We start from the raw sequence: 22,490 nt of genomic DNA on the forward strand, positions 1-22,490 counted from the left end.
GCCCTTGGAAATGGGAGGCCAGAGAACTGATGTCAATCGTGTGGATTTCATGGTGGGGATAGGGGGGGACCAGGACCAAGGTGGACTGCAGTGAACGATTGGAAAAGGAGACGAACACTGTGCAGGACGTGATGTCTGGGCCTTTCAAAATTTGATGAGGATGTGACTGACACTTGGACCCTTGCCGTTTGCCTGGGCAGAGTGGAGAATGCTGATCTGCACAAGATCATCTCTATTCCAACGAGATGTTTTCTTTCCTAGATGAAACTAGATTTTCGCAAAACACTACTTTCCCTTCGTGACCGTGAGCTGACAGCAAGCTAGCCGCTGTGTGCCCCTTCCCCGGGCTGGACCAGACCCCTGAGCAGATGTGATGGATTAGCTGAGGCTCCCATTTGCTGATGGTGGCTGCTGTCTCTGCATTTCTGGACCGATCTCAGAGGAGATGGGAACTGCTCTGTGCAGGGTCTGGAAGCAGCCACAGCTCAGGCAGTGTGGGCAGCCCCTTCCTGGCTGAGCGTGAAGAAACGGCTCTTGGCACGGTTTTGGCTCTTGTGACCTTACTGCTGGGAGAGGACACGTCTGTCCGACTTCACAGACTCCCACTTGGAGGATGGAGATGAATGGACAGAGGAGAAGTTCTCTGACCTCTGCAGAATGTGCAGGTTCTTGATCTTTTAACTATTTCTGCAATGGCCAAAGGGCTGATATGTGGGTTTCAATGTGTTTTGAAGATATCTCCCACTTTTGAGTGCCCAGCAGCAGGAACAAATAGTGTCACTTCTTCCCCCTTTTTTTTTTCACATGGCCAGACCCTGCAGTGCATCATGGGGCAGAATAAATGCAGACTACAGTGTTAGTCTGAAGGAGTTTCAAGGCCTCAAAGCCAACACACAGGAAACAGCAAATACTGTGAGAAAGGCTATAAGAAGGGTAGGACACCAAAATTTCAATTAAATAATTGTTTGTGTAATTACTTGCTTGATGGCTGTGTTCCTTCCAGGCCATAAGTCCCTTGAGGACTGGGACTGACTATCCTTTTCATCATCGTATTCCCAGCACCTAGGACAGTGCTTGGCCTCCAGGAGGGGCCTAACTGGGTGTTGTCTGACTGAATGATTGCAACAAAGTTTTGGGTAACACTTGTTATCTTGGAGCGATGTCTGCTGTATGAATTGTTTTCCTTACATATTCCTCAAAGCTTTCGACATCTGAGTAAACCACACATGAGCTGGACATGAAGCAAGTGCCTATCTTAGCGAATAACCAGGATACTTAACGTTCTTAGATGTAGGGGCAACCTGCGCATGAGCAGATGAGGTAACTGCTGCCTTAGGGGGACTTGAGAGATACTAGAAAGCAGCCTTTTTCAAAAAAATCTAATTTTTCCATTAGATATTAACTCCTTTGAGTAGTGAAGGCTTTGAAGTCTTCTAACTTCCCCCACGCAATTACAGAGATGACACCCTGAGCCCCTATTCCCCCAACATTTCTGCAAGCTTCATTGAATGGGAGGCCTAGGCTAAGCTGTGGGGATAATAGAATATTCTGCTTACAAATAAGTGGGCTACCCTTGATTCTGATAGAAGTTAGCCGAGATGGAGATCAGAGAAACAGTTTTCAGATTCAAACTTTGAAAGAAGCACCTGGGATCACACGCTCACAAACCTACAGAATTAGGAATTGACATTTAAAAGCATTCGTAATTGACAGTATCTCTGAGTTCAAAGCGCCACAGATCACATTATCAAGTTCAAAGTATGCTGTCATTTTTCTCAGTAACTATGCTGTTATCTCCAAGATAACCAAGCTGCCAGGAAGAAGATCAGGAAGCCAAGTCTGTGGCTGGAACTCAGACCTGCGTCTCCTCATGACCAGACCATCTTTTATTTTACATCTGTCACATACTCTGCCAAACATCTTTTCTGCACCCAGAAGCGTGCCGGGCTCGGTGGCTTGAGAAGCACCAGAATGCTGGGTGTTCAATTCTTAAGATTTTTAGGAGACCAAACTCTTTGGAATCATCTCACAACCTTGAACAAAAACGTGAAAACTGTCCACTTTGATAAATGACGGCCAAAGCATCCTTTGACTCACTGGGCCATTTGTAAATACAAAACAGTTGCTGGAAAATTACATTAGAGATGAATTATCTCCTCCATTACAATGTTTCCTTTTCTTTAATGCAATTTCGTTCAAGCAAAATGAACAGAAAGGCTTGGGAGGGGCCGCATTCAATGCTTCGGGAGCAGTTACTGGAAGCAAGATGTGGAGCGAGAAAGGAGATCCACAGACGACGTGGAGCAGGGGCAAGCGGAGGCCTTCTGCCCGGGAGGCCTGTGCTGAGGACCCTGGCTGTGCCCACGGGAAATTGAATTCTGAGCTCCTTCTGCAGCATAAAATCCAGGGCAGCTGGCAGCTTTCCAAGGGAGACGGGAGGGAAACTGCAAGCGCATCCGAGGCCAGACCGGCCAACCCCTACAGAGCCCGCTGAGGGTGGGCCCCAGGTGTGCCGGATCGGGGATTCGGTTCCCACCCCATGACAGCGTTCATTTATAACCCTTACACTTTGTTAATTTTCAAGTGCACTCGTGGGCAGGAAAGGAGAGCCTCCATTATACAACAGAGAGCGGAAAGGCTGGAATTACTCTGGAATTTCTCGGGGCCGGAGGGGGAAGGCCTGACTGTTGAATACGTGCGTTTCTGGATCTTTTTTTTTTTCCCTGAGTGCACGTGCGAGGGGGACCCGTCGCCGCAGGGTTTTGCAGACCGGGCATCCCCGTGCGCCGGCCCCCACGTCTGTCCCCAGGCTGCTCGAGGGCGGGGAGCAGGGGCAGGGGGCCGACGCACGCTCCGCCCTGGGGTCCCGTCCCCGCCTACCCAGGGCCCCCCGAGCGCGCCGCCAGCCCCGGGCCCGGGCGGGTTCCCGCGGGCGGGGCCGCGCCGCCCTGGCCACGCCCACCGCACCCAGGGGGCGGGGCCTGGCGTCACGTGACGGCGCGCCGAGCGGCGAGCGCCCCGCCCGGCCGGAGGAGGCCCGGGCCGCGACCCGGCGCGCGCGCTGCAGGAGCCGCCGGCCGCCAGCGCGCTGCACCCCGCGGCGCCCCCCGCCCGCGGCCCCTCGCCCGCGGCCCCGGGCTCGCCGGCAGCGGGAGCGGCCTCAAGATGGACGGGGACGGCGGCGGCGGCGGCGAGGGCGGCGGCGGTGAGTGCCGGAGGTGTGGCCGGCCGGGCTGGCGGCCTGGGGCGGGGGGCGCGGGCGCCGGGCCGCGCTCGGGTCCCGGGCCGCCTGCGGAGACGGCGTCCGGGCATCGCGGGGGCCGGCTGGCGAGCGCCGAGGCCGCGCTCGGGGCCCCGGGCGGGGGTCCAGGGAGGGGAGGGTCCGGCGGGGTGGCCGCCGAGCCCGCGCGAGGGTCCTGGGCGAGGCCGGGGCCGCCCGCCCCGCCAACCCCACCCCGGAGGCTCTGGGGTCGCTGTCCTGGGGCTGGGGACCTTGGGGGCGACCTTCCCCGCCTCTTGTCGCCAAGGGCCTCCACGCCCTCCGGAGCCCCAGGGCGGGAGGGTGACCCTCTGGGCGTCCCTTCCCAGGGGGTGGCAAGCGGGGACCCCAGGGCGTTGGGGAAGGGAAAGTTGTGAGCGGGGGGTCCCCCGGGTCCGGGAGGGGCGGGCGGGAAGAGGGTTGAAGGTCCTGCCAGTTTGCCGAGCTTCAGGTCAGGAGTGGTCAGGGGGTCGCTCCGCCGAGCAGCGGGCAGCGGGAGCGCCAGCTCTTTATGAACCAGGGGACGGTGCGGGGCGAGCAGAAGACCTAAGTCCGAGGCGCCGAGGTCGGATCCGGAGCCTGGAGACCAGAAACCGGGCGTGGGGAGCCGCTCCCCGAGGGGGTCGTGTGTGCCTGCCTGACGCTCAGTGACCTCGTGCAGGAAGATGCGCGCTTGTTGTAAATGATTTCGCGGGATCCACATCCCCGTGGTGTCACGCTGCGAATTGCACCTTTAAACCGAACAACGTGTCTGTGGAGTGGCCGTGCGTGGAGTGGGTCGTTGGTTTGGAAAGCAAAGGGTTAAAACGCGTGTTTTTTTACAGGAACGGCCGCGGTTGAGGTTCTCTCTGCTTTTGCTAAAGATTCCCTTCGTGCTGACAGCCCGAGTCCTCAGAAACCCTTGTTATAAGGGAGCGTTTTGAGAAAGTCTTTATTCCAGGCTGCTGGAGCAGCTGCCTGGAAGGATCAGCAGGATGGCACAATTGAGGATGAAGCGGTTAATCAAGGTGCCTTCTGGAATTGAAGTGCCGCTCCGGGGGGAAATGTTGGTGCCCAAAGGAGCGATGAGGCGGCGAGGGTGGGAAGTTGGCACGAGTCGTGGCATTTGGCGAGTTCAGCTCGCATAGTTAAAGCTAGGGGTGGCACTGTGGCACCGAGTGGGTGTGTTTATGAAAGAAAGTGCTGTGCAAAGGAGCCCAGTTGCAAACCCTCCTACAGCCCGGCTGGCTGGCTGAAGGGTCCAAGGCATGGATGCTCGGTGGCTGTGTGCTTCCTGCCCAGCTCAGTTTGGGTAACACAACCGGCATAGCAGTTTTTCCTTTGTAGCAAATAAAGACAAACAACTGTCATATGTAAACGTTTGACGTTAGAGTCAAAGGCGCCAGCTGGCTTGGCGATTTAGTTTGGAAGTTCGGACTTAAGTTTAGAAATGTGGAAGACTTCAAGGTAAAAAAAAAAAAAAAAAAACAGATAAAGATGATAAAGATTAAAAAAAAAAAGGAAGTCAATGTGCCTGCGGAATTTATAGTTCTTAAGTACTGTAACAAAGGATGATATTAAGTATCAAAAGTCTTAAAACTTTCTTCCGGCTGTTAATATCTCTTCTGGGGATACAATCTTGAAATTCAGAAAAATCTCTCATGCGTGAAGATGTGCTTTACACACTATTTATAACAGTAGAAAATTGGAAACAGCGGTGCCCAATAGGAGACTGGTGAGGTAAATTATGGGAAGTTTATTGGGGAAATTACTTCACAAGCATTAAAAATAAGCAGCTTTATACATCGTGGTCTAAACAGTGTGAAAACTGGTGCCATTGTGGATGTTTTATTTGCTTAGTCTTTATCTTTTCCAAGTTTCTGGAATGATGTGTATTGCTTTCAAATTTGGGGGGAAAAAACTTGTAAAACAGTGTACCCTGTGGGAGGAAAGGGGTAGGATTGTATTTAATGTGTCGTTTAACTCCCCTCACTGGAGCGGTCAACAAATGAACATATTTATTGATCGCCTACTAAAATGCCCCGGAGTCTGCCAGTGCTGGAAACCAACTTTTAACCTTTATTGATGTGGTTTATTAAAATCTTTCTTCTTTGCATTATGGAAGACACTTCAAAATATGTTTGGCAATCTTACAATAAGCATGGTTTTGAATAAGCGAACATCGGTCTGAGGGTTATGAAGTAAGAGTCATGATATAGTGATTTTTGTTTAAATTTGGTTTGCTTACACTTAAGTCTGGGTCGTTGGAGGTTTTGAAGTTAACGCACCTCTTTGCAATGCTTTAGTTATTGCTACTACTATTTGCGTTTCTAAAAAACTGCTTTACTGTAAAATCCATGTTTTTAAAAATAAAGTTCAGCCCTTTGGAGGAGAATAATTTCAGTTAGTCATTTGTCAGCCAATTGTAAAGCGTAACTTTTCGGGGGTGTATTTTTAGAGTATAGTACAACACTTTGAACTATGTATGAGGAAGTCAGTTTGAGGTTTTTTGTAAGATAGGGTAGATCCTCTGTTCAAACGGTGGTTATGGCAGAGGTGAAAGATAATTTAAAAGATCTTTTTTGCTAATGTGTTGGTCGGGTTAAAAGACTTTAAAAATGACTCCTACTTGCTATTTTTAACTTAAATTTTTGTCCAGGGTATTATTCTTTCAATGCGAGATAAGGAGAGAGGATGGTGATATGAATGGTTGGAAGGCAGTTCTAAGGAGGAACAAGTGGGGGGTACAAGATTACGAGAACACATTGTTACTTATAATGTGTGCAGAGTGTAGTTAAGGCATTTTCAATTCCTTTGGGGCCTTGTCGCCTTTCAGTTTTTCTAGAATAGTTCTCGAGATGGGTGTTTCCTTAGCAGGTGACTGGCTAGTTTGGCTCATTGCCACCATCTTTATGCTCAGTTTGGGAATGTCTGATTGGTGTTCCTGAATGGACCATCTGTGGCAGATGCGCTGAATAACTTTAACCTCCCTACTCCCCACCCCCCGCCCCTAATCATCGTAGGTGAGGATTCAGTCTGTGCTTCACGTGAAAAGATGCTCAGCCTCACCCAGTAAAATAAACAGGAATTCAGATCAGGTTGAGCGCCCAGCTTCCACCTGTCAGGCAAGCGATAACCCCCACATTTGAAACCATCTGTTGGCGATGGGAGTGTGAATTAGTTGCAGCTCTTAAGGAGGCAGCGACAGCCTGTGTCCTGTTGGCTCAGATCCATCGCTCGCCCTTCCCCTGCGCAGAGACTCTCCACGGCAGGCGACATTTCCCAGACTTTTGGGTCAGCTGGCTTGGAGCCAGGTTTGGCCCATGGGAGGCGCTGGTGGGAGATTGGCCGGTAGGAGGAGGGGAGAAACCAGGTTAATCCCGTCTTGTTCTGCAGACAGCGCCTGTGGCAGGTGCCTGGTCTCCTCTTCCTCCAGCTCCTGCCCACTGCCCCTGAGACTTGGAAATACCTCTGCCCTTGATCCTCCAGCTTAGGGATGGTAGCCGCTTCTTGCTCTGGGTTGTCTTACCATTTCTGGTGTAACTTTGCAGCTTTTCCATCATTCGTGCAACCAGTTGCTTGTATTGAGTTCCCTTTATTTCAGCTCCTTCGAGGGGCTTCTGTTTCTCTGGGTGGAGCCTGGCACATACAGGGGCATCGGGCAGCAGCTTTAAAAATTACAAGTGCGTAAATCCTTTGACCCGGCAATAGCAGGCTACAAATTTAACCTGCAGATGTATCTGTACCTGTGTGAGGGACCATAGGTGGGAGATTATTCACGGCACTGTTTGTAATAGTAAAGGATAGAAAGTAACCTAGTGTCCATCAGCAGGAGACTGGGCAGATAAATGGAAATATACCCAGCTGGGGAATGAAGTTGTGAAGTTGTAGAAAGAAATGAGGAAGCCCTTTCTGAATTGATATGGAAAGATCTCCAAGCCTTACTCAGTTACGGGAGCAAAGTCTAGGAAAATGTGCCTTTATGCTACCATTTCTGTTTTAAAAAAAAAAAAAAAGAAGGAAGTACTTGCGTATGTATGAAAATTCTCGGGAAGGCCAAACAAGGGACTAATAACAATGGCTACTTGTTTGGGGAGGAGGATGGGAGCATGAGCAGACGGGGAACGGAGGTGCAAAGGAAACTTTTTGCCATACGCCCTTTTCTTTTTTAAAATTAAAATAAAGTTTGTCTATCTTCACTTTTTCCAAAATAGGAAAACAGTTTCACAGAAAAATAGCATGCTGGTAAGAAACACCCTTTTTGAGAGAGTTTTTGTGTCTTAAAAAATAACAATAAATATAAAATGTAGGAAGTTATAAAATACGTTACCTAGTTTTTCTGTCTCTGCCTGGGAAATGAACCACTGTGCTTTTGCATGTTGAAAAAGTGACATGATAGGTGCTTTTAGAGTATGCTGACAGTGGTCTTCTCTTCTAGAACTTTCTTCAACAAATATTGATAGTGTTCCCCACCAGATGCCAGGTCCCGTGCTTGGGACGGGGTGTGAATAGTAGTGAAGAAGGCAGGTGCACTTCCTGCATTCCTGCAGCTTTGTTTACATGGGAGACAGACCAAAAAGGAAACAGATATGTAAAATAATTGCAGGTTATGCTAAATGTGGTAAAGGATAGCATGGACAGGTTGAGGGAGAGAGTGGGGGTGGGTGGGGCATGGGGTGGGAGAGATGTAGGTAAAGGGTGGGGGGTGCTGGGGGAGGCCTCTTGGAGGAAATGCCCTTCCAGATGCAACCGAAAGGGGCTGAGGAGGAGGCGGAGGGAAACGCCCTGGGCTAGAAGGCCGAATGCGCCAGAGGATTGAGGGAAGCTTTCTGTGGCCGAGACAGAACACGACAGGGGCCACATCAGGCAGTTTCTGGAATTAAGTAATTCACATTTTATTCTAAGTGCATGAAGCCAAGGAAGGATTTTAAGCATTTGATTTATGTTTCAATAATTTTGGCTACTATTTACATAATGCTCTCTGTGTGGTCTGTCCTGCGTGCCTTACGTATCTTAACCTACTTACCGTTCACAATTACCCTCTTAGGTACTTAACGTGATCACCATTTGCAGATGGAAATAGAGAACCGAGGCACAAGGGGAGCTGCGTAACTTGCTCCACATTTCGCAGCAGTAGGTGGTGGAGCCGAGATTTGAACCCAGGCGTTTGGCTTCAGAGGCCATGTTCGGAGCCGTTGTCCTCCCTGCCTTTTTAAGAAGTGGTCTTGGCTACCGAGTGCAGAATGGGCTGGAGGAGGGGTGAGAGGACAAGGGGACGCCAGTGAGGGAGCTGTTGGAGGGGTTCAGGTGAGAGAGTGTGGCAGGTTGGGTCGCAGTGGTGAAATTGAAGGGAACGAGGTAAGACAAATCTATATAAAAACACACAGACTAGCCCAGAAAACAGCGAAACAAACACTCGTGTTCCCATGGCTTAGAATTAATATAATAGCTCTTCATACCCTGTCGCTGTGTTTTAGGTCTGCTAAAAAAATAATTAAAGTATTACAGGTAAGCCTCTCCATCTCCGCGTATGCCAGCATCATTCTTTCAGTTGCTCAGGCCAAAACTGTGGTGCCAGCTTTCACTTCTTTTGCCTTCTGACTTGCTCCCTGCTGTCATCCTGTCTACACAGCAGCCAGAGCGATCCCTTTAGGACATAGATCACGTCACTCCTCTCTCAAAGTCTGCGGTATCCTCGGCTTACTCAGAATCCTGTCCACAGCCTAACCATGGCCCACAGGGCCCTACAGTTTAGGGTCTCTATGCTCTAGGCCAGGGGCTGCAAGCTTTTTCTATAAGAGGGCCAGAGAGCAAATATTTTTGGCTATATACAGTCTCTGTCACAAATTCTGCTTTTTTTTTTTTTTCCGATGAGGAGGATTGGCCCTGAGGTAACATCTGTTGCCAGTCATCCTGTTGTTTTTTTTTTTTTCTCTCCAAGGCCCCAGTACATAGTTGTATATCTGAGTTGTAAGTCATTCTAGTTCTTCTGTGTGGGGCACTGCCACAGTATGGCTTGGTGAGCGGGGTGTAGGCCCACATCCAGGATCCACACTGGTGAACCACGGGCCACCAAAGGGGGTGTGCGAACTTAACCACTCGGCCAGGTGGCTGGCCCTCCCCAAATTCTTTTTTTTCATAACCGTTCATAAAAAACATAAAAGCCATTCTTATCTTGGGTGGGGGGGCTCTCCTTGGCCCCTGCTCTATTCCTCTCTTGTCTCTTTGACATTTCCCAGTACCCTTGTCACCCTGTTGGTCTCTTTGCTATTCCATCAGCTTGCCAAGCGCACCCCTGCCTCAGTGCCTTTGCCCTTGCTGTTCCCACAGTGGTTTCCCCTTAGAGGTCTCACCTCGTGCTTGCTTCATTCAGGTTTCCATTCAAATGTCTGCTTACCGTAGACGTCTTTACCGTAGACATCTTCCTTGACCAGCCTGTCCAACACAGCACCCCATTGTCGCTGCTTCCCCTCTCCCAGCTTTATTTTTACTCTTAGCACTTATCACTCCTTACTCATTCTCTGTTTTTTCATCGTTTGTCTCTTCCCTTCTCAGAATGTAAGTTCTGTGAAAGCAGGAATATTTTCTGCTTTTATCCACTGCTGTATCTCCACGACCAGGAGCACAGTGCACCGTAGGCCTTCCGTAAATATTTGTTAATACTGAGGAAAGTTGAAGGCACTTTGGTCCAGCAGTTCCTGGTCCTGTTCCCCTTGTTCCCTTCGTATTTCCTAAAGGCGACCGTTAGGAATTTGATGTGGGTCCTCTGGTATGGTTTTCATGCTTTAGCAGTGTGTGTTTCCATAGATATGGATCTTTTTGGTTTGTTTTAAAAACTTATAAAAATGGTGTCATACTGTGTGTCATGTCCTGCATCTTGCATTTGAGGTTATCTATGTTATATATAGACCCTGTTTATTTTTTTAACCACTGTAATGTTTTATCTTGTCCTGTATTGGATTTCTGTGTTGACCTTTCATTGTTGTTACAAAGATACTAAGGTGAACTCCTTAGGCGCGTCTCCTTTTACAAACGTGTGAAAGTTTTTCGAGAGTGTGTCTTTGGAATCGCAATTGTGGGTTGTAGATAGGCTTTCGGTTTCCCTAGATACTGACAGACTGCTTTATCATTAGGAGCGTTCTAATCACCTCTTGGCGTTTGTCAGGTTTGTGAACGTTTGCCTATCTCAGGAGTAAGAAGTGATGTCTTGTTTTAATTTGCGTAGCTTTCCTGGTGAGGAGATGAGCTTTGGAGAATCGAAGGGACCTGCCGACGGCTTGGAGGTGAGGGGGGAAGGCACTGCAGGAGTCAAAGATGACTTCTCCATCTCTGGCTTGTGTGACTCAGTGGGGGTGTTGCTGCCTAGTGAGAAAGGGAAGCCTTGGGTGGTGGGGCTGGGAGAAAACCATTGGTAGGGTTCACTGGTTTCCTGTTGAAAATGTCATTATTTTGCCCTGGCTTTTACAGGATAGTTTTGCTGGGTGTACAGCTGTAGGTTATCGAGTTAATTTCTTGCAGAGGTCTGACGTGTCATTTCATTGCCTCCTGGCTTCCATTGCTTCTGTTGAGAATTCAGCAGTTGTCAGTCTTGTTCTTTTGAAGGTAGGGTGTCTCTTCCCCTCCTTTGGCCGTTTTTAAGGTTTTTCTCTTTCAGCTGTGTTCCTGTGATGTGCCTAGATGTGAGTTTCCTGGAATCTGTCCTTCTTGGGATTGGTGGCAGTGGTGGCTCTTTTTGGTAGTGCCGTGACAAGACTTGATCTTACATTCCATTTTGAGAATTCTTGGTCACTATCTCTTCACTCATTGCTTTGGCTGCATTCCCTGTCTCTTCTCCTTCTGGGACCTGGTTACCTTTTCATCCTGTCCTATGTGTCTCTGAGATCTTTTCCATGTTCTTCATCCTTTTCATCTCTCCATGCTTCATGCTGTATGTTTTCTTCTGACGTATATTCCAGTGTATTAATCTTCTCTTCAGCTCTATCTAATCTGCCATTAAATCCATCTGTTGAGTTCTTTTTGTTTTTTGTTTTGTTTTTTTTGCTGAGGAAGAGTCACCCTGAGCTAACATCTGTTGCCAATCATCCTCTTTTTGCTTGAGGAAGATTTTCCCTGAGCTAACATCTGTGCCAGTCTTTCTCTATTTTATATGTGGGATGCCACCATAGCATAGCCATGGATGAGTGGTGTAGGTCTGCACCCAGGAACCAAACCTGGGCCGCCGAAGCAGAGCACGCTGAACTTAACCACTGGGCCGTGGAGCTGGCCCCTTGAGTTCTTAATTCCTGTCACTGTCTTTTAAGTTTTCTTGATCACTTTTTTAGATTCCAACTTTCTGCTGAAAACTTTCATCTTGTCCCCTAATTTCTTTATTGTATTAATCACGGTTGTTGTAAAGTCTGTGTCTGATAACGTCAGCATTTGGGTGTCCTGTGAGTGTATTCTGTTACCCTTGGTTTTCAGTCATGTGATCTTGACTCTAGATTTGCCTGCTAAGCTTCAAGTAGACAATGTGTATGAAAAACTGTCGAGATAATTTGAGCCTCTGGTTATCTTCCTTGAGAGGCCTCTGGCAGGCAGTTAAGGTAGGGAAGTAGCACTTTAAAATCGTGAGGATTGGTCTACTCCTGGCTTACCCTTCTCTTGGGGTATGGCTCTTCGGCGGTCCCAGTTGAAAGCCTGGGGTGTTTACCAGGCCTGGTCTACTCGGCATTCCCTGAACTCTAATTTTTGTCCCCCCGCCCCAGTCTCCTAAGACTGCTGGAAATTCTGCTGACCTCCTCAGATTCTCAACCCCTTGCTTTTCCTTAGCTTCTTGTCCTCTCCGCTTCTGCTGTGAATTGGCAAGCGTCTCAAGGAGAAAAGGGGCTCAGACTACCGGGCTCACCTCTCTGCACTTAGCTCTCTGGGATCCTCGCCTCCTAAGCCCTAACTGCATTGGTAGCCGTCTGATACCTTCTAACAGTTGTTTCCTATAATTTGTTCAGCTTTCTTAGTTGTTCTTGGCAGAAGGGTTGGTCTGCAGAAAACTAGTCAGTTTTTACGGGAAGCGGAATCTCAGGAGTTCACTTTTGGTATTTTGATATTTAAAATGGAACTTGTTCGTGAGATATCCTGGTGGAGATGCTAGAAGGGCAGTCAGCTGTGTGAGTCTGCAGCTTAGAAGACCCGTCTGGGTAGGAGATGCACATTGGGAAGGCTTTCATTCATGGGAATAGATGAATGAGATCACTTAGAGGGGAGAGAGTTGAGAGAAGGGAGAAAAATCCTAAGACTGAGAAGAGCCTGGGAAAGGATAACCAGTGAGGTCGAGGGAACCTTGAAGATTGTGTGGTATGGCAGAAGTTAATTCCTCTTGAAAGGTGGCCTAAAATGAGGATAGAGAATGTCTACTGAATTTGGTGACTTTAAAAAAAAAAAAAGGAAGTTTTTCATGTTATGAGAATAGAGGGAAAGCCAGAGTAGGGGCTTTCTTAGGGGACAGTAACTAAACTGTTCTCTAGTAAGTCCTTTTGCTAGAGGACCAACAATAGCTCATATCAGGTGAGTTAGACGGGTAATGCTGTTTCTGTGCACACACTCGATAGCTTTGGGAGTAATAGATTAATTTTAAAAAGTTATTGGCGATCCTTTAGGAAGCAGTTTATCAGTTTGTGGTATAGGACTATTGAAACTTTTAAAGTGAAATGAAATGAAAAAACAGGGTTTATCAGAGTATCCTAAAAGCTACTTAAGATATAATAAACATTTTGAAGTGATGGGAAAATGGTAAGTCATTTAAATGAGACGAAAAATGTATAACTCTTTCTCCTGAGTTTTGAAGTTAATCAAACTTATAAACTTCTACCAGTTGGTGTCTGTTCCCCAACTGACGTGACAGAATAGACTCGAGGTTCCGGAGTGTTTTATAATTTGGCTGGAGACCGTTCACTAAGCGTTTATTTTGGGTAAATCTTTCAGTATTCTGTCAATATTAGAAAAGCCTCACCTGAGTCAACTTAGCTGCCTAAGAAGATTTTGTAATTTACTTCCACAGAGCAAATTTGCTCTTTCAACTGACTTAGTTTTCAGTAAATCACCAGGAGCCCTGTTCAAACATGAGAAAATAAGTTCCTGCCTTGAACTTCTCAGCAGGGCTATTTTAAATGACGTACTCATCTCTTTTTGAAAAATTTATTCCTGTAATTAACAAATAAAAGCAGTTTGCTATAGCACTGGACATTTTAATGACGATTGGAAAGTATTTCCCAATATCTGGGTAGTTAGAGATTTTTTTTTTTCAGTTTTCATCCAGATGTTTGGCAGCGTGTAGACACAGCCTTGCTGAAGTTTTCTGATTCACTTTCATGGGAACATATAATATTCTCCGTTTATCTTGGACAGTGGAGTTTCCTTTTTCTGCGGACAGATCCGTATGAAACACGTGCTCTCCGAGTGGAGTTTGTGGCCCTCTGAGAATTCTCTGGAGGAGGAAATGGGCTGACCTGTTTGGTTGCTATGAAGTGAAAACAATCTTGTTTTCATTTTTTAGTGGACATCTGGGTTGCATTTATTATTTTAAATTCTGGAAGTTCTTTAAAACCACAATTTGATAATACGCGGATTCATTAAAGCCGTACTATGTAGCTCTTTCAATAGTTGATTTAAGTGCTAGGGTGGCTGATAGATTTTTTAAAAATATTGAATATTTTTTTTCCTTTCTATAAAAAGTAACTTTTATATAACAGCCCTTGATTTTAAAAGCATAAAATGGGACCTAGATATTTTGGTCAGGGGCGGGGGGAAGGAGTGGTCAGCCGGCTTATCTCTCTGTTGCCCATTGCCAGGAAGTTTGTGGCCATCCGTATGGCTGTGTTTAACTCTGTGTAGGAGATGCTCTTGGTGCGTTATGACAGATCCATCTTCCCTCGCTTCCTTGTAAAGAATCCTGATTTGTTCAGGTATCTATCCATAGGGCAGGGAGCTTTATCACAAGGGAGTGAATCTTAAATGCATAAACCAGGCACGGAAATCCCTTTTTCCTTATCGTCGTTTGGAGGAGAGATATGTTACCCTAGTCTGGCCGATGAGCCTCATGTGAAGGGCGGTTTGCAAGGGGACTTCTTGGAAGAGTTTCTTCCTTCTTAGAAAAAGAAACGAGAAGTGGTGCCTTTACTTACGATGGACTTTTTAGGGCCTGGTTGGGTAGACAACTTGCATTCATGATGTCTCGTAAGCCCGTCCAGTTCCAAACCCACATGCTGAGGATGACCAGCTGGATCCTTGACACTGTGGTTGAGCTGCTGAATTTCACCCACCCCCGGAGCCTCCCTCGCTCCACACTTCCTGTCATGTGGGACAGTAAACACCCTTCTTGTGTACATGGTTGAGTAGAGATGCACTGTAACTAGGAGCGCAGGCATCTCGCCTGGTACTGCCAGTAGCAGCAGGCACGTTTCATTCTCTGATTAATCCAGTAAGGATCTCATCACCGTAGAATGCAAAGAGGAAACCTTTTTTCTCTTCCATAAGTATTCATTAAGTGTATGTATTTATCACTTAAAGAACTGAGCTACGGGGTCTGGCCTGGTGGTGTAGCAGTTAAGTTCACGTGCTCTGCTTCGGGAGCCCAGGGTTCGCGGGTTCGGATCCTGGGCATGGACCTACGCACCACTCATCAGGCCACGCTGAGATGGTATCCCACATACAAAATAGAGGAAGACTGGCATGGATGTTGGCTCAGCCACAGTCTTCTTCAAGCAAAAAGAGGAAGATTGGCAACAGATGTTAGCTTAGGGCCAATTTCCTCACCGTCCCCCCCAACAAAAAAAAAGAACTGAGCTAGGTTATATTTTCTTTTTGAGACTAACATTTTCTTCCATTTTTTTTTTTTTTTTGGAGGAAGATTAGCCCTCAGCTAACTACTGCCAGTCCTCCTCTTTTTGCTGAGGAAGCCTGGCTCTGAGCTAACATCCGTGCCCATCTTCCTCTAGTTTATACGTGGGACGCCTACCACAGCATGGCTGCCAAGCAGTGCCATGTCCGCACCCGGGATCCGAACCAGCAAACCCCGGGCCACCGAGAAGTGGAACGTGCGAACTTAACCGCTGTGCCACCGGACCGGCCCCCATTTTCTTCCACTTTTAATAAAACAAAATATATTTTCATATGTCACAAATCCGTTAGCAGTTTCATTTGGAAAGTCCTTGGGATTACATTTATTTTAACACAAGTATTTTAAAAAATGCAGTAATCAAAAGTGGCAGACACTGGCCATTTCATATTCTGTGAGAAGACAGGACTTCCTTTTAATTCTTAGCAGAGAGGAAATAAAATAATCAAGAATGCCCTTTTCTAAGTTTCAGTAATTAGATTAAAATTTTTTTGAATTGAGACAGACAAATGAATTCATTTTTTGTTTGTGTTAGAGTATGGGAAAATTGGAGGGTTTTAGTGACTGTTCAGCGTTTGGCCTGTTCGCACGATGAGGCCATATTTCCCGAGTGTGGGAGGACAGTGATCATGCAGGCTTTGATTCAGTATATGACTGCGCTTCTGAGAGTATGAGCCATATCCAGAGTAAAATGATGCCTTTCATTGCCTTCTGCAGAAAGAATCTTAATATTGGATAACTGTTCTTCTGAAATGTTGCGTTTTCTCGGGAATCACAGATTATCCGCTGTGGCTCCCCGAAGTAACGTTTCTAAAACTTAGCTTTTTCTTCTAAAATAGTTGTTAAGCTGTATACTAGTCAGATGGTTACTGTGATGTTTTTATTTTTTGCAAAAGAAAGTCCGATGCCTTCCTCGCTTCCTTCTTGTGGTCAGACTGGTCTTTACTCAAAATCTTGCTCGGTAAACCTTCTGGTAGCCAGCAGTGTCCGAGTGCATGTGGGACCCACGCTCGTTTGGCACCCCCACTCGTTGTTCTGCCTCGCAGATGCCCAGTAATTTGGCTGGACATGCGGAACATGACTAATTTTTTTTTTTTTAATCTGGAAAGAACATAAGCTGAAATATTTCCCTGGGTTCTGCTGCCATTAGCACTTAGACATTTAATTTTAGGATTTAAGAGTCTGTTACCTTCCACACTGCCTTCCCCCTCTCCCCTTTTTTCCTCCACCATAGAGGAGTCTGGGGCCTTCTCTTCTTGCCTGTCTTCCCGTCAAGTGTTGTGATCCTGGCGAGAGCAGACAATCCTGCATGTAAAGCTAATAAAGACTCTATTTCAGAAGTGTTCTGGCTAGTTCTGCATTAGAAATTTTCTCTCCCTTTTCCATGTCAACTGTAAAGATTTGACGTAAGGTAAAAAAGAATTTTACTCTTGAGAGAGAAGTCTGTATCCTAGTCCTTCCAGCCACCTTGAGATTTGGTGCAGGCCTGCCCGGGAGTTCTGAAGTCGGGGCCGTGCCCTCGGGCCCACTGGCTGAGCCCGCTGCCTTTGGAGAGAACGTCTAGAAATTCTGTGATCACATTAGCTTGGCTTGGGTGATTTTATCTTGTGACTGGGAATTTCAGCAACTGATTTGACAGGAGAGCCATTTCCTTAATTAAAGAGTTACCAAGTTATTGATGATCAGGGCCATTCTAGCTGTCACTGGAGAGAGTGAGGCCAAGCTTGGATGGTAGTACTAACCTGAACATCTTCCCCACATGCTGGAGAGGGGAGTCTGGCTTTTAGCATAAGCCCTTAATTTTATGAGACTGTTTCTGCATGTTTTATTAAAGCTCTTTTTTCCTAATGACCCTAAACATGTCCCTCCCTCCCTCGTCCCAGAGACTGTTGGTTTCATCCATTCACTGGAATCTGGAACCACGGGGGCATGGCGGGCAGCCCTTGTTCTCGGTGGTGCTTCTTCATGACTGACTTTGTTGAGATGACTCATGCCAGAGATAACCATGCAGCCGTTCCTTCCCCGGTAATCCTGGTCCTGTGGGATTGGAGAGGCCCCCTTCCCCGCTGTGGTCCGTGGGAATTGGGACTTCAGGATTTTTGCCTGTTTCCTGTATCAAGTCAGCCACTGAAGGATATTTCAGATAATTCCCCCAGTTCAAGGCGGAAGATCGTCAACTGTAATGCTAACGGTTTGTTCTGAGAACGCGTCTCTCTGCTTTGTGCACACTTACACAAGTTTGCTCACACATTTGAACTGATTGTTATTTGTTGTTGACAGATTTTTTTTAAGTAAGTCTCTGCAGCTCTGGCATTTCTAGCCATGAGTCTTTGTGTAAGTTATGTAATCTCCTTAAGCTTCAAGCTTCTCCTCTTTAAAACACTAAAGGGGCCAGTCCAGTGGCATAGTGGTTGTTTTCTTGCTCCTCTTCAGCCGCCTGGGGTTTGAGGGTTGGGATCCTGGGTGTGGACCTACACACTGTTCATCAAGCCATGCTGTGGCAGCATCCCACGTACAAAATAGAGGAAGATTGGCACAGATGTTAGCTCAGGGCCAATCTTCCTCACCAAAAAAACCCCCACAAAAAAACCCACACCAACCCCAAAACAAAACTGACGTTAAAAAACCTGCGTGAAATTGTTTAATGAAAAGAATTTATCAAAAATCCCAAACAATTAGTAGGCATTTAAAACGGTTAGTCATCAACATATTAGGCCCCGGCCCACGTTTATATACTTAGCAGAGCGAATTGGAAGCGCTGTTGTATTTGGGTTTATGAATAACTGATGATTGGTGATATGAGTATTGTATCTTTTCTCCTCCAACTTTGTATTTTGAAAATTTTCAAGTCTACAGAAAGTTGAAAAAATAGTGCAATGATTACCCATATATTCTCACCTAAATTCAGCAATTGCTAACATTTTGCCACATTTGCCCTATCTCCCTCTAATACATACTGTGATTTTTCTTTTTGACTGAACCATTTGAAAGTAAGTTACAAATAATACTCCCTAAATACTTTAGCATTTCTCTCCTAAGGACATTCTCCTGTTTAACCACAACCATTACTATACTTAAGAAAACTAACAGTAATTCCATAATATCTTGTCACATGTAGTCCAAATTCTGCTTTCCCCAGTTGGTCCGCAAATGCCTTTTATAGCTATTTTTCTTACCTATCTAGGCTCTAATCAAGGTTTACACCTTGTATTTAGTTATAGCTCCTCATTCTTTAAAAGAATTTTTTTCTTGTTTTTTGGTGACAGTGACTTTTTTGAAGAGTCCGGGCTGGTTGCCTAATGTCCTTATTTGCATCCTGTAGAGTCTAGATTACACGTATAAGCAGAAGAGAGAAGTGATTTGGTTTCTAAATACGTGAAAATCATCTGCTTGATTCAAGGTCGAAGTCACATTCGTGTTTCTTGTTCTTTGGTAAATGTGGATGAGATTGGTAACCAAAAGGAGTTAGTAAACGGCTCAGATGTCAATGGAATATGCGTGTGGGTGGACTTGGAACAAATGCACACCGTGGTTTGTTAGACCTGCCCCCATATGGAGAGGATTAGTTGTCTGGTTTAACATAGGAAGGATTTTATCTTAGTATTTGGCCATGGCTTTATAAAGAAATGAGCCTTAGCTGGAAAATTTAGTGAGACAAACTATATACGCATAATACAAAAGAGATGCTTTGGCTGCCAGATCTTTGGGATGAGGAGCAAACCTTAAATCTCTCAGGAACGAGTCTTTCTCTTCCTCCCTCTCTCAGCTCTTTCCTATTGGCCTTCAGGACTTTGAAGCTTTAGCTGCAGCTGAGATTAATACCGGATCCAGCTGTAACTTTTCTGTTGTTGTTAGTATATCCGGTGATGGTCATAGCAAACTTATTGTATGAAAATTCAACAAAGGAAAGGGCAGGGTGGGAAAAAAATGACACTCTATAAAAATATTCAAGAACCAGCGACAGGATCCAGGAGTCTCCCTTTCAGACGGATGGTTGAGATTCCACCCTCGGGTACTCATTTTGTTTCTGACTCGCCCAGTAGGCGTTTCGTTTTTCCCGTTTAATCACATTGTGTATACAACCACGTAACCAGAGAATATATGTGAGGCTGATGTATTGTTTCAGTGGGAGGCAGAAAATAGCAACTATGAGAACCCGGGGGACCGACCCCTCCTAATGTAAAATGGGGCAAGGACTTGTCAGCATCATTCATGTTCATCTAGAGGTGACGGTGTCCACGAAGGGGAGCCGAGCTCTCTCTTCTTAGCTCCGTTGAGTAGCACTCATATTTATGCACTCACCAGAGAGCAAATAAGTACAGAATCAGCAGTTCGATAAAATTAAATTTCCAGCTTACACATCTGCTTCGATGTAACTGCTATAAAAGCTTCGCGTCTTTGATCGGCTCTGACTTATGAGGACCAAGTACGTTTCATCGCCCTGTAGCCGAAGATAGATGGTGTGTTTCGAAATAGTCTTGGTGATAAATGTAATTATCGTAAGACTAGTGATTTCCACATACTTGTGTGTCTCAAGCATTTCGTTTTTCTTTTTTTTATGTGAAGGAGGTCTGGTTTCTCAGATTTCTCCTAATTGTAGCCAGACATCCTGTTTGGGAGCTATTCGAGACCAGCGCTGCCTCTGAAGAAATCATGCAATTCTGGAGTCATCTTGCGAGTTGTTCTTTTTAGATTCGGTTTTATGGACAGATTTCTTTGAAATCCCATCCTCTGTTTTTTAGATGATCTCTTTGCATTTCTGTGGTTCAGGGCATCACTAAGAAATATTTTTGTTATTCAGCACGAAAATATTGTTCACTGTCTTCCAGCCGTTTAAACTTTATGGGAAAAATAAGCCAGTGACACTTTAGTGGCTGTAATCAATGAATACTGCTGAGCAAATTTAAGAGGACTCGGTTCTCTCTTGCAGCTAGCTCATTGTTGTGTCTATACCGGCGTGAACGATGTTTTGAAGAATCCTTGCGGGCTTTACACTGGAACAGTTGAGTCTTCTGGCTTCTCACAAGTTACTATTTTCTGCCTCCCACTGGAAGAATTGTTTTTGTAACTCTTCCAGAAACTTCTTAGACGTCTCTTCTCCCTCTGTCCTGCCCCATTTTTACTCAGGTTTTTTTTTTTTTTTAAACTTAGGAATAGTCTGGAAGCTTCTTAGATTTATAAGTGATTGGTTTGCTGCTCTGTATGGTATCGGAGATCCTTATTCTCTTGAAGTTATGTTGGCTCTGCTGAAGTGTTGCAGGAGTGAGGGATTGTGAGCCTGGAGTCTGATTTGGTGGTAAAGTACCTATTCCCTTTCAAAAAGAACTGTAATCACATAGTAGTCATCTGCCTTCAAGTTAGGCATCTCAGTGGTGTTTGGCATATTCATAAAATTGCGCAACATTCACAATTCAGTGGTTTTTCATACATTCATAAAGTTGTGCAACCATCCCCACTACCTAATTTTAGAACATTTTCGTCACGTCAGAATGAAACTCTGTCCGCATTAGCAGTCATTCCCGCAGCCGCTGGCAACCGCTGATCTACTCTCTCTCCCTGTGGATTTGCCTGTTCTGGACAGAGCATGTAAATGGGATCATATGGTGTGTGGCCTTTTGTGTGTGGCTTCTTTGGATTGGCAGCTTGCTCCGTGTTGTAGCACGATCCCGTTGTCCAGGTTCCTCCACGTTGTGGCGTGATTCAGGATACGGTACCTGTGCGTCTCCTGTGGGTGGAATCGAGGCTGGGCTTGGTTCTGGCGTGGGGAGTGGCTGCAGGGCTGGCTCACCTCTGTCACAGGCTCAGATCTGCAGCTTGCGTGCTGTCTTGACGCTTGGCGTGTATTTTCTTCTCTTTGAGAAGCTGGCGGTTTGTTTTCAAGCTTACTGTTTGGAGAAGGACTGTTTGCCGTAATCCCTCGTTTGTAATATCATGCGTAGTTGTATCCAGAGAATCATATCTGTAGAAAACTTTTAGTCTTTCTGAAGACCAGTGTGCAATATATAGGTTTAAGAAACCGAATTTCCTGGGAGCTTCGTTGAAATCAGTTAATAGAACGAAGGATCCCCTTCTCAGGGATTCCATGAGGCTTTGCCGGTACGATCCCTGCGTGGACATGAGACCCAACTTGCATCCTCCACTCGCTCTGAAATCCCAGCAAAGGACAGGAAAGGAAGCGATCGGAACCTGCCAGTAGCAGACAGACTGGAAGACACCTTTAGTAGAGGAGAGAATTGAAGAAACTTTTGGAAGAAACAGGAAGTTGGAAACCTTTAAATGGATAAAACAGAATGAAGACGGAGAGGAAGCACAGAGGCTGGCCGGTAGTGTGGACGCCAGTGAGTGTGGACGGTGCGGCAAACTAGGAGAATTCCCGGGCTGTGGGGAGGCCGCCGTGCCCGAACTTTCTCTCCCTCTGCTCTCCTCACCCTCCTTCCTCTTTGAGGCAGACAATTGATAGCATTTTACCCTCTGGCAAATACTTCTTTACAGAGATTGAACCCTCCGCCTGGGGACAGTTGGGGGCCCCACGAGTGTGTCCCAGCACCCAGAGTAAAGCTTTTTTCCATCTGTCTTAAAGGCCGTCTCCCCGACTTTTCATCCTGAAGTGAAGCCTGCCAGTGGACAGGCTTGGCTCCCGGAACAGAGCACGTCTGAACTGTCCCAGTCACGTGGCAAATCTAGTGAGAAAAGGTACCTGGTACAGCATCAGAGGAAGCCACACAGCTAGCTCCATCTCGTTTTTAAATATGTACAGGTGACAGGAACCTCCAGACGGATGGGGAAAAAGCCCACCAGTGTGACAGAGAACACTTCATGCAAAGTTTCTATAGAAGGGATAGCTGACCCCAGAAGGAAGAGAATTCAGAAGACAGAACACGGGGCTGGCCCCGTGGCCGAGTGGTTAAGTTTGTGCGCTCTGCTGCAGGCAGCCCAGTGTTTCGTTGGTTCGAATCCTGGGTGCGGACATGGCACTGCTCATCAAACCACGCTGAGGCAGCGTCCCACATGCCACAACTAGAAGGACCCACAATGAAGAATATACAAACATGTTCCCGGGGGCTTTGGGGAGAAAAAGGAAAAAATAAAATCTTTTAAAAAAAAAAAAAGAACACCACCTTAAAAAATGACCATTGGAGACTGAGTACTAGCCTTTGTCTAAGTTCCTCCCTTGCCTGCTTCCTTGAATCACCAGATCCTAGTGGAAATGACTGAGAAAAAAACCTGGTGAAAAACTGAGTCATGAGAGATGGGATCAGGGTGAAGCAAGACCAGGGGCTGACTCATTACGCCATTCCCTGAGAACTCGGCGAAGGCTTGCGAGAAATGTGGGAGGATGGGCTGTTGGCTCTGCTAATTAGGAGAAGAGGGTGACTGAGGCCG

At 46.4% G+C, this 22,490-nt stretch overlaps 1 protein-coding gene across 3 annotated transcripts in view; it reads left to right on the top strand.

The window, feature by feature from the left end:
• The first annotated feature begins 3,009 nt into the window (after positions 1-3,009).
• The window catches only part of CYTH3 (cytohesin 3), a 92,133-nt gene continuing 72,652 nt past the window's right edge, over positions 3,010-22,490 (top strand). The window contains exon 1 of one of the 3 annotated variants that reach the window (XM_023655248.2): positions 3,010-3,205. In XM_023655248.2, coding sequence (XP_023511016.1) covers positions 3,166-3,205 — 40 coding nt within the window. In that variant the 5' untranslated portion in view covers positions 3,010-3,165. Of the gene's footprint in view, positions 3,206-4,081; positions 4,267-20,615; positions 20,711-22,490 lie in introns of those variants that run through there. The other 2 variants (XM_070231419.1, XM_070231418.1) reach the window with 2 other exon arrangements.

The sequence above is a fragment of the Equus caballus genome, chromosome 13 (genome assembly GCF_041296265.1).
Source record: "Equus caballus isolate H_3958 breed thoroughbred chromosome 13, TB-T2T, whole genome shotgun sequence".
NCBI classification, from domain to species: domain Eukaryota; kingdom Metazoa; phylum Chordata; class Mammalia; order Perissodactyla; family Equidae; genus Equus; species Equus caballus.